Source organism: Lithobates pipiens, unplaced genomic scaffold (genome assembly GCF_037356315.1).
Source record: "Lithobates pipiens isolate NorthernLeopardFrog02 unplaced genomic scaffold, aLitPip1_a1.2 Scaffold_16, whole genome shotgun sequence".
Taxonomy (NCBI): Eukaryota; Metazoa; Chordata; class Amphibia; order Anura; family Ranidae; genus Lithobates; species Lithobates pipiens.
The window spans coordinates 155,059,606-155,071,893 of NW_027507748.1; the positions used below are offsets into that span (position 1 = coordinate 155,059,606).

At 47.6% G+C, this 12,288-nt stretch overlaps 1 protein-coding gene across 1 annotated transcript in view; it reads left to right on the forward strand.

Annotated features, from left to right (window-relative positions):
- The first annotated feature begins 267 nt into the window (after positions 1–267).
- The window catches only part of HSF5 (heat shock transcription factor 5), a 39,055-nt gene continuing 27,034 nt past the window's right edge, over positions 268–12,288 (forward strand). Inside the window, exons 1-2 of the mRNA XM_077484430.1 lie at positions 268–959; positions 4,934–5,317. Coding sequence (XP_077340556.1) covers positions 455–959; positions 4,934–5,317 — 889 coding nt within the window. The 5' untranslated portion in view covers positions 268–454. The remainder of the gene's footprint in view (positions 960–4,933; positions 5,318–12,288) is intronic.

Below are 12,288 nucleotides of genomic sequence, written 5' to 3' on the forward strand. Positions count from 1 at the left end.
TGTCTCCCATTCAGCCTCAGTTCTCCTAGAACGTTCTATGCCCGCCTATGGGGAACAACGCAACCTCCTCCACGTTCCTCCTCCACGTTCCCTCCAGCTGCCCACAGACGTCGGCTGCTCGAGTGGGCCGGGCTAAAGGTGACGTAGCGGGAAACGCCCACTCGAAGCCGATAGGTTGGAGCCCGGAGAGGGGCGGGACGGCAGTGACAGTTCCGATGGAACGTGACGCAGTAAGGAGAGATCGTCATAGATGTTATGAGAAGGATCTCCGCTGCTTCCACCTTCTACAAGACCCGATCATCTGCCAACATCTGTTGGGGTGTGCTAGGAAAATAGATATCATAAAAGAAGAAATTATAGATTGTCTGATAGGAGAGATCAAACTAAATATCTGGGGTGCCTAGAAGGGGTTCAGCTGGTGCTATTATCTATATTGTATGTAGAGGCCCTTCCAATGGCTGTAGAGCATTGTAACCTCCCTGCTGAGATGAGCCCCCATTGTTTTCCAGCCAAGCTATGGCGAATTGTGAATGACCCCCATTACCGTTCTATGCGATGGGACCCGCGCGGAGAAGGGATTGTCATCGATCAGGAGTTTTTTGAGGCCGAGATACTCGTCCGCAGAGGGATCCCTGTGCCCAAGGACATGTTTAAGGTAACCAGCTTTGGCAGCTTTATCCGTCAGCTCAACCTGTACGGCTTCAGGAAATTGGGGTTCGCATCTGGCGATTCCGGTCACCATGTGGGGCGCCTAGGAGATGGAGATCGCAGTCTTCATCACTTCTGTAATGACTTCTTCCACAGAGATCATCCAGAGCTTCTGTTCAATTTAAAGAGACTGACGAACATTAACAAGGCAAAGATGGCAGCAGGGTTTACAGGGAACGCCAGGCCTCAAAACCGATACCCGAGAATACTTCCGTGTCAAGTGGTAGAGCAAAGAGGGGCAAAGAGTCAAGGTCAGATCCAGGTTGCTTTACTGAAAGAACTGTCTATGCACATAAGGGGCATCTGTAGATCAAAACAAATGGTGCAGCTCTGACTGAAGTTGAATAATAATTATAGGCCATTTTGGTACCTCATAAAGCCTAACTGGTAGTTAGGGCGTTGCTAAGAGACGCCTAGCAGTTATTGTTCACCTTCAGCGCAGGTTCGAGAGCTCTCAAATGCTGAGCTCAGAACTGCTTCATCAGAGGAGAGAATAAACATGTGAGGCAATGGCATAACTGCCGGGGTCACACAGGTCACACTTGCGACCGGGCCCTGGCGTTCCGCCACTGTGGGGGGCCCCAAGACAGCTAGGTGTCTGGGGCAATGTTAACAGGCTCTTTTCTCCTGTCCGTAAAAATGAGAAAAGCACCTGTGAAAATGTCCTTTCAGTGTCTTTGAACCGTGCATGTGCAGTTTTCGGAAGTAGCCGATTAGAGAACTGCCAGGCTCGGAATAGGCAGCGGAGCGTGGCTTATATTCACACTCCCCGCCACACAAGTAGAGACCGAGCTCGGCGGTACGCTAATCAGCTAAATTCAGAACTGCACATGCACAGTTCTGAGTCACCAGCAAGGACAATTTTTAAAAGTGTTTTACTGCCAGCCTGGCGGCTTGCAAGTTGCAGGCGGCCCCCTGTACACAATATCTGCACTTGCTTGCCTCCCTGAGAGCTGAAGCCCACAATAACACTGGGAAAAGGAGGTGATTGGTGAGTGCCTGGACTTTTACATTGCTCATACTGACAGCTTAAATTGCAGATTTAGATTAAGCTCTGGAGAAGGATAAGGGGGCACCCTGGGTGATGTAAGGGGGCACTCTGAAGGCACTTAGGCTGGATTTGTGCCTATGCAGTTTTGCAGATTTGCGCTAAAGATCATGTTCCATAGGAAACCATGTTAAATGGACTCTAGTGCAAATATTCAAAATGCAAAAAGCACTAAAACTGCATAGGTGTGAATCCAGCCTAAGAGGGGAACTCTAGATGATCTAAGGGGGCACTCCGGATGATGTCAGGGGGCACTTTGGAGGCTGTAGGGGTGTACTCCAGAGGCATCAAGGGGGCAATCTGGAGGAGGATGTAATGGGACACTCTGGAAGTGCCCCCGTATATCCTCCAGCGTGCCCCATTACATCCTCCAACACGCCCCTAGTAAAAATAAGGTCAGTGGTGGAATTACCAGGGTTGGAAAGGTTGCACTTGCGACTTGGCTCTGGCATTCCACCACCACGCAGTGGCCCCAAGATGGCAGGAAGGGGAACTGATGAAGAACATGACAAAGGCTTTAGGAGGAATGAGTGTCTCTATTTTTCTTGTAACTGCAATAGCTGGGACTGTAGGTGAGGACAAATTCAAAACCTTGAGTTGTCACCAGAACAGGTGGAGAAAATCTTTCTTTGGCTCTAGTTTACATCAATGCAGTCAGTTCCAGGTCAGTTTCTGGTGCAGAAACTGACTGGAACTTTACTGCCCTGTTGTGAACTAGAGCCATTGGAATACATGGAAAACACTGTGCATGCATTTTTACGACCAGTTCACACCACAAAAATGCACCCCGGATACAGTCCAGATCAGTTTTTGCTTACAGTTCACACCACACAGTTCCAACGCAGTTGTTTTTTTTGACACAATTTGCCAGTATCTTCACTATTGGCACAAGCTGTCACAGCTGGGTGCCCACTGTGCCTGTGCGAGCAGTGATGCTCATCGTAAATGGTGAATGCAGTCTTCTGGATCCTGTTACGTTTTCCATAAGACTGAAAGGGGGTGGGGGAGGATGGAGAAGAACTTCTGCTCCGATCGCCCAGACGGTCGGAGCGGGTATCTATCAAAATCAGGTACACGCTTCCACCCCACCCCCGCTCCTCAAAAGTGCCAATTGTTCAAGAGAAGCAGTGGACGAGTCCTTAAAGGAGCTCGGCTTTAACTAACGTACCACAACTGCATGGCAAGTGTTTGCCACAAGGTTGCGGTGACCCCCGAAGTCGGAAGAAGAGGGCGGCAGCAAAGAAGAAAACCGGGCTCCTCCGCTAGTAAAAGAGCTAGCAGAAGATAGCGGAGGAGTCCGGCGAGAAGACCCCCGAAGATGGAAGAAGACCCCCGGAGTTGTGCAATAAACTATTTTACCCCTTGTGTGTTGTTGTTTTTTTTTACATTTTTTTCACAGGTGAATGGGTACATTGTACCCCATACTCATTCACATAGGGTGGGGGGCCGGGATACGGGGCCCCCTTATTAAAGGGGGATCACGGATTCCGATAAGCCTCCCGCCCACAGACCCTGACAACCAACGGCCAGGGTTGTCAGGAAGAGGCCCTTGTCCCCATCAATATGGGGGCAAGGTGCTTTGGGATGCCCCAAAACACCCACTCCTCCATGTTGAGGGAATACAGTCTGAAATGGTTCGGGGGGGGGGGCGTTCGCTCATCCCCTCCCTTTCCTGACCTGCCAGGCTGCATGCTTGGATAAGGGTCTGGTATGGATTTTGGGGGGGCCCACGGGGGCCCACCCCACCCCACCCTATTTTGTTTGGGGTCCCCTCCAAATCCATACTAGACCCAAGGGCCTGGTATGGACCTGGGGGGTTCCCACACTGTTTTTTCTTCACAATTTTTTTTAGCTGGCAATTCTTTTTTTTTACAATCAGCTGTCAGCAGGGAAACCTACTGACAGCTATTGACTCATTGGTTGTTAAGGACATGGCGGCCCGCTTCCCGGTCCCCTCCATAGCAACCAGGTTTATACAGGGTAAAAATTTTTTTACATCTCAGTAAAATTACGGTAAAAACACATGTCCAAAAAGGAGACAAACACCACAAAAAGCACTGCAGAAACGCTCAAATGCAACATGCATAGATGTGAATCGAGCCTTACAGAGATTTACCCCCACTTCCTCTACTGCTGACAATGGTTTCACCAAACAGATAATGGGGGATAACTTATGACAAGGATACAGACAGAAATAAACATCTACCAGGAGTTCTAAACTTCCCCTACTCTATTAAAGCATTTTTTTTTTGTCTGTGTCACTGTTGAAAAGTAAAGCAGCCCATAGATAAAATCATTTTCTTTCTTCCACCATGGGTGGAAGGAAAGAAAATTGCTCAATTCCACCATCAACACAGTCAGTATTGATGGGGGAATGCCTCCTGCAATGCTATTGTGTTCTGCTGGCAGGGGAGACTTCCTGGCCGGCAGAACCCAATGACTGCTGCTAACAGCTATAGCCGCATGCAAAAATTCAGAAAGACTGGTAATACCCAAGTTAGTTGATGGATCAACTTGGGTACAATCAGCCTGCCCACAAATGGATCATATCTAGGCCTGTTCCAGCTGAACTTGCCATATTTCGATCCAGATATGGCCAGTTTTACCCTCACTTTTTGACTGGTAAAACATTGTCAGCAGAAATGGAAGTGAGGATAAATCTCTCTAACAGACTCCCATAAAGCCTGACATGGGTTCCAAATTTGAGAAAAGTAGGTTTATTGGACATTTTAACTATTGTGTTTTGTTAACGCATACTGTTATGTTCCCCTTAAGAAGCTATGAGACCTGATTTATTCTTTATCCTACACTGGAAAAGGTAGGTGGCCATTGATTTACCACTACTACAGGTTTGCATTATCGCTTTTTAATTTGGCATGACCATCAGCAGTCATTCATCTCTTCAATCAGATTGCCTTTTTTGGCCACTGAGGCACTCTCATTGGTCAGAGGGTGGCAGTCAACTGGGCTTTGCCCTTACTGGCTGTTAAAGAGATCTTATTGCATACGGATGACAGTTAGCAGGGCTTGCCCCGTCCCTCACCTCCCTAAGTATGACCCCAAAGTAAAAATGATTTAAAAAAATTACACACAAAAGAGGAATGCTTAAGTGGAGTTGTTTCATAAGTTTAATATTTTTATTACCTGACTTATCTAATTTCTGTTGTTTCTGATCTATAGGTCTAATGCCATTGGAACAGAATAAGCATTTTCCTAAGCAAGAAAATATTTCTCTATATCCCTATGCTGGTCCGGTATCCCAAAGCCATTCTGCATCTTCTATAAAAGAGTTTGTTGATATGCCAGTGTCTACTAAAATGTTGCCAAGTTCATTCGGACCTCATCAAGGGTACTTAAGTGTTCACCATTCACCATCACCATTCCCAGAAAGGCCAGCCTTTTTTCCTCTCATCCAGCAAGTTCCAACTCAAGTTGCATATACACTGCAGTCCTCTGCCACTTCTCTTCATGTCCAACAAGGTCACTCTGTCATGATGGAATCTGTACAGAATTATGGAAGCTCACTCTCCATGCAATATCCTAGTGCATATTATCCAGCAGGTGAGTCTTCAGTCTTTAGACAACAAGATGTTCTGCTGGAAGCATTCATCAAATATATTTTATATATAGATAAGCAAAAAAGTGTTGGTGAAATCAAGGATATTGAGTTTATTATATATTGTTATTGAGTTTATTTTATATTGAGAATAAGAGTTTTACATACAGAAGTGTTAATAGGAAAAAGAAATAATGTGTAAAATTTTGTAATGAAGGAGGAATTAAAAAGTTTTCTATCTGCAGGAGAGGAGCAATGGAAGATATGACAGTGGTAGTATGTGCAGGAGAGAAGTGCAGAGCGTATGAGAATGTCCAATATGTAGCAAAGGAGTAGCAGAAGCTAGTATGTGCTAACTTATGTAAGGCAATATGTGCTAAAGAGGAGTACTGGAAGCTTTGTTTCCACTATGTGCAGGAGAGGTGCGAAGGGCATGATATTAGCCAGTATGTGCAGGAAAGGGGAGTTGAGGGTAAGAAAGTAGACAAAATGTGCAGGAGAGTAGTACAGAGGATATGGTAGAGAGCAGTACATACATGAAAGGAGTCTGGAGGTTATGATAGCCGGAAGTATTTGTAGGATCGCTGTGTGAAGGGTATGGAAATGATCGGTAGGTGCTGCAGAGGAGAGGCATGACAGCCAGCATCATGTGCAGGAGAGGAGTGCAGGGTGTATGACACGAGGCAGAATGTATGTGCAATTTGCATAACTTCACAGTTTTAGTGAGCATCAGATACCACTACACTAAAATTACTGGTAATAGAAACGGGAAGCAGCAGTGGGGGGAGAGGAGCAGGCTGTTGGAGAAACATACTCAAAATTTGGTTGAAGTTTTTTAGGTACATATCCCCTATGCCAGGGATATGCAATTAGCGGACCTCCAGCTGTTGCAAAACTACAAGTCCCATCATGCCTCTGCCTCTGGGTGTCATGCTTGTCGCTTTCAGGGTTTTGCTATTCCTCATGGGACTTGTAGTTCTGCAACAGCTGGAGGTCCGCTAATTACATATCCCTACCCTATGCCTTAACCGCTTCCCGCCCGCCCTATAGCCGAATTACGGCCGTGGGGCAGGCGGGTTCGTTCGGGCGGTCGTCCCTGGACGGCTTTGTGTTTACTTCCGCAATGTGCGCCCCCGGCGGCGCGCATCGCGGAAGTTTTGTATCCGCCGTGTCTCCGGGAGACAGGCGAATACAGATCGCCGTGAACGGCCAATCAAAGCGGCCGTTCACAGAGCGATCACAGCTGCCAATAGGAGATGATCTCAAATATAAACAAATGAGATCATCTCCCGTTGCCGTGTCTCTCTCCTCACACAGAGACAGCGTGTGAGGAGAGAGAGCGGATCTGTGAGTTGTGCTAACATCGGTCAGCCCCAGTGCCAGTGCAAACTGTCAGCCCAGTGCCAACTGTCAGCCCAGTGCCAACTGTCAGCCCACTGCCATTGTCAGCCCACTGCCATTGTCAGCCCACTGCCATCTGTCAGCCTAGTGCCATCTGTCAGCCCAGTGCCATCTGTCAGCAGTGCCGCCAGTGCCAGCACCAGTGCCACCTACCACCTGCCAGTGCCACGTGCCACCTGCCAGCCCCAGTGCCGTCAGCCCCAGTGCCGTCAGCCTCAGTGCCGTCAGCCTCAGTGCCGTCAGCCCCAGTGCCGCCAGCCCCAGTGCCGCCAGCGCCAGTGCCGCCAGTGCCAGTGCCGCCAGTGCCAGCGCCAGTGCCACCTGCCAGCGCCAGTGCCACCTGCCAGCGCCAGTGCCACTTGCCAGTGCCGTCAGCCCCAGTGCCGTCAGCCCCACTGCCGTCAGCCCCACTGCCGTCAGCCCCACTGCCGCCAGCGCCAGTGCCGCCAGTGCCAGCGCCAGTGCCATCCGTCAGCCCCAGTGCCGTCAGCGCCAGTGCCGTCAGCGCCAGTGCCGTCAGCCCCAGTGCCGTCAGCGCCAGTGCCGCCAGTGCCAGTGCCACCTGCCAGTGCCAGTGCCATCTGCCAGCCGCAGTGCCATCTGCCAGCCCCATTTGCCAGAGCAAATAGCCAGTGCCATCTGCCAGTGCCAGCCCCAGTGACATCTCCAAGCCACATCTGCCAGCCACATCTGCCAGCCACATCTGTCAGCCACATCTGTCAGCCACATCTGTCAGCCAGCCACATCTGCCAGCTACATCTGTCAGCCACATCTGTCAGCCACATCTGTCAGCCAGCCACATCTGCCAGCCACATCTGCCAGCCACATCTGTCAGCCACATCTGTCAGCCACATCTGTCAGCCAGCCACATCTGCCAGCCAGCCACATCTGCCAGCCACATCTGTCAGCTACATCTGTCAGCCACATCTGTCAGCCACATCTGTCAGCCCCATCTGTCAGCCCCATCTGTCAGCCCCATCTGTCAGCCCCATCTGTCAGCCCCATCTGCCTCCAGTGCCATCTGCCTCCAGTGCCACGTGTTGTCAGTGCCACGTGTCGTCAGTGTCACCTGTGATCAGTGCTGTCAGTGTCACCTGCCACATCAGCGTCGCCTGTCAGTGCCATTTGTGATCAATAAAAATGTCACAAAGATTGTATTCAGCTGAGGAGGCATATGATATCCTTGCAGCCGACGAGAGCAACGGGGAGGTTTCCGCTTCGGATTCCTCCTCATATTCAGATTGTGACTCTGACGTGGACTACGAGCCTGTCCTCAGCAGTGGTACCATGACAGCCTCAGAGGAGGAAGATGATAGTCCGCCCGTCAGACGAAGGCGCACTGGTGAGGAGGCGGTACCATCCACCAGCACCGCAGAGCCATCCACCGGCAACCCAGTGCCATCCACCGGCACCACAGTACCTCGGCAAAGGCCACGTACCAGTGGGGTGTCAACTCGGCCCCAAAGGGTTAGGTCCCATGCCAGCCTTCCCTATTCCCTCCAGAACCCCTTGTGGCTTCCTCCTAACTCAGGAGAAGCCAACGTTCCCCCTTTCACTGCCAACCCAGGAGTCCAGGTGGACACACAAAATTTTTCCCTGATGGACTTTTTCCACCTAATTTTTACAGAGGACTTGCTTGAATCCATTGTGGTCCAGTGCAACCTATATGCCCAACAATTTATTCAAAGTAACCCAACGTCCTCTTATGCCCGTCCCTACGAGTGGAGAGCCCTAACAGTGGAGGAGTTTAAAAATTTTTTGGGCCTCACATTTTGTATGGGACTAAACAATAAAAATGAAATACGTGCATATTGGTCAACCCTCCCCATCTATCACATGCCCATCTTTTCCTCAATAATGTCCCGGAACAGATATCTAACGATAATGAGATTCCTACACTTTAACGACAATACCCAGTGCCTTCCCCGGAATGACCCAAATTTTGATAAACTTTACAAAATTCGGCCACTAATAAATTATTTTTCTCAGATTTTCCCCCAGTTGTTTACCCCAGACCAACACATATGTGTGGATGAGTCCCTGATAAAATTTTCTGGCAGGCTGGGGCTAAAGCAATTTATTCCCTCCAAAAGGGCCCGCTATGGAGTGAAGATGTATAAGTTGTGTGACCGAGCCACAGCGTATACATATTCCTTCATGGTATACGAAGGGAAGGACACCCAGCTACATCCCCCTAATTGCCCCGAATACATCGGATCGAGTGGAAAAGTTGTTTGGGAACTCATAAACCCACTCCTGGAGAAAGGCTACCATCTCTATGTGGACAATTTTTATACAAGTTTACCCCTGTTCCGCAATCTCCATAGAAAGCAAACTCCAGCATGTGGCACCGTACGAACGAACCGGAAGGGCTTTCCTCAAAGCCTCGTCAACAAAAGGCTAAGAAAAGGCGAAGCGGCGAGCTTACGGAACGAGGAAATTTTGGCTGTGAAGTGGAGGGACAGAAGGGATGTCTATATGCTTTCTTCGATCCACAACAACACTTTTGTTGAGATCACCAGGAGGGATGGCCCAATACAAAAACCCACTTGTATCCATGAGTACAACATGTTCATGGGGGGTGTCGACTTGAACGACCAGATGCTCGAACCCTATCTTGCCATGAGAAGAACATACAAGTGGTATAAAAAAATTGCAATTTATTTCTTTAATTTGGCCATATACAATACATATGTCATTTATCGTAAGTCCACAGAAAGACCCATACCCTTCCTTGGCTACCAGGAGGAAATCACCATTGCCCTTATATACCCCAACGGCCCGCCACAAAACATTCGATCCGATGTAATTAGCAGACTCTCTGAACGCCACTTTCCTGACAAAATCCCTCCCAAACCAACAGGCCGAAGACATCAGAAAAAATGTCGGGTGTGCAGCAAACGAGGAGTGAGAAGAGACACCACTTATCATTGTGCCGAATGCCCTTCCCAACCAGGCCTCTGCATAGGTGACTGTTTCCGCCGTTACCATACTTTAGTGAATTATTAGTGAAGTATGGTAACCCTAACCCTCACTTCCTGCCATTTACCTTCAAACCCCTTATGCCTCTGCTTGCTCTGTAACTGACCCTGGCTTGTTATTCGACCACGCTTCTGCCTACTGATTTTGTACAAAGCTCTGCCTGATCTGGAACTGACCCTGGCTTGTTATTCGACCACGCTTCTGCCTACTGATTCTGTTTATGCCTCTGCCTGATCTGGAACTGACCCTGGACTATTATTCGACCATGCTTCTGCCTACTGATTCTGTACATACCTCTGCCTGATCTGGAACTGACCCTGGACTGTTTGACCATGCCTTTTGCCTGCCTCTTGGACTGATCTTGTACCCTCTGTGGACTAGTGGGATTCATAACAGGGGTCTCACATATGTGAGGGGCTCCAGAATTGATTTTTTGGATGAAGAAGACAATTTCCTTTGTTTTCTCATTCCTAGGGTCTGGAGACTCGGAGGCTTCAAAGAGATTTGGGTGGGAGAAGCCTCTACCCCTATCCCCATTCTGTCCTGAACAAGGCCCTACTTCTGCCTGCTGCCTGTAGGACCTATACCATCATGCCTCTGCCTGTCGCATGAACTGACCACACAACATGGATGGACCATGTTCCTGCCTACTACCAGGACCAATATTTTGGCAATGCTGACGATCTCTGCCTGCACTGACCTTGGACTGTATATGGACAGTATCCCTGCCTGCTGCCAATATTGACTATGGACAGTATACCTGCCTGTTGCCTGGAAAATTGTGTTCATTTTTGCTGACCAAGTCCCTGTCTGCTGCCTGGACCAGTGCTAACATCCTGTGGACAACTGTGCTGCTAAAACCACAGGTAATCTTTTGTTTACTCTTTTCTCGGCAGAATGTATTTTGGGGTGTAATTCTTGGTATGTGCATGCTATGTGTCCCTGGAACACCTGATGGTGTTCCTTGCATGTTGGGCCTCTGTATGTGGCCAAGCTGTGTAAAAGTCTCACACATTTGGTATCGTTATACTCAGGAGGAGTAGTAGAACGTATTTTGGGGTGTCATTTTTGCTATGTAAATGTTATGTGTTGGAAATATCTTATAAATTTACAACTTTGTGTAAAAAAAATGCGTTTTCATTTTTTTTCCACATTTTCCCAAAACTTCTGGAAAAAAAATGAACCATCAAACGACTCATTATGCCTCATAGATTATACGTTGGGGTGTTAGCTTTCCAAAATGGGGTCACTTTGTGGGCATTTCCATTGTCCTGGTGCTCCAGGGCCTTCAAAACTGTAATAGGTGGTTGAGAAATAAGATGTGTAATTTATGCTCCTAGAACGCCTGATGGTGCTATTTCAATATTGGGCCTCTGTATGTGGCCAGGCTGTGTAAAAGTCTCACACATTTGGTATCGTTATACTCAGGAGGAGTAGAAGAATGTATTTTGGGGTGTCATTTTTGCTATGTATATGCTATGTGTTGGAAATATCTTATAAATGGACAACTTTGCGTAAAAAAAATGCGTTTTCATTTTTTTTCCACATTTTCCCAAAACTTCTGGAAAAAAAATGAACCATCAAACGACTCATTATGCCTCATAGATTATACGTTGGGGTGTTAGCTTTCCAAAATGGGGTCACTTTGTGGCCATTTCCATTGTCCTGGTGCTCCAGGGTCTTCAAAACTGTAATAGGTGGTTGAGAAATAAGATGTGTAATTTATGCTCCTAGAACGCCTGATGGTGCTATTTCAATATTGGGCCTCTGTATGTGGCCAGGCTGTGTAAAAGTCTCACACATTTGGTATCGTTATACTCAGGAGGAGTAGAAGAATGTATTTTGGGGTGTCATTTTTGCTATGTATATGCTATGTGTTGGAAATATCTTATAAATGGACAACTTTGCGTAAAAAAAATGCGTTTTCATTTTTTTTCCACATTTTCCCAAAACTTCTGGAAAAAAAATGAACCACCAAACGACTCATTATGCCTCATAGATTATACGTTGGGGTGTTAGCTTTCCAAAATGGGGTCACTTTGTGGCCATTTCCATTGTCCTGGTGCTCCAGGGTCTTCAAAACTGTAATAGGTGGTTGAGAAATAAGATGTGTAATTTATGCTCCTAGAACGCCTGATGGTGCTATTTCAATATTGGGCCTCTGTATGTGGCCAGGCTGTGTAAAAGTCTCACACATTTGGTATCGTTATACTCAGGAGGAGTAGTAGAACGTATTTTGGGGTGTCATTTTTGCTATGTACATGCTATGTGTTGGAAATATCTTATAAATGGACAACTTTGCTTAAAAAAAATGCGTTTTCATTTTTTTTCCACATTTTCCCAAAACTTCTGGAAAAAAATGAACCATTCAAACGACTCATTATGCCTCATAGATTATACGTTGGGGTGTTAGCTTTCCGAAATGGGGTCACTTTGTGGGCATTTCCATTGTCCTGGTGCTCCAGGGCCTTCAAAACTGTAATAGGTGGTTGAGAAATGAAATGTGTAATTTATGCTCCTAGAACGCCTGATGGTGCTATTTCAATATTGGGCCTCTGTATGTGGTCAGGCTGTGTAAAAGTCTCACACATTT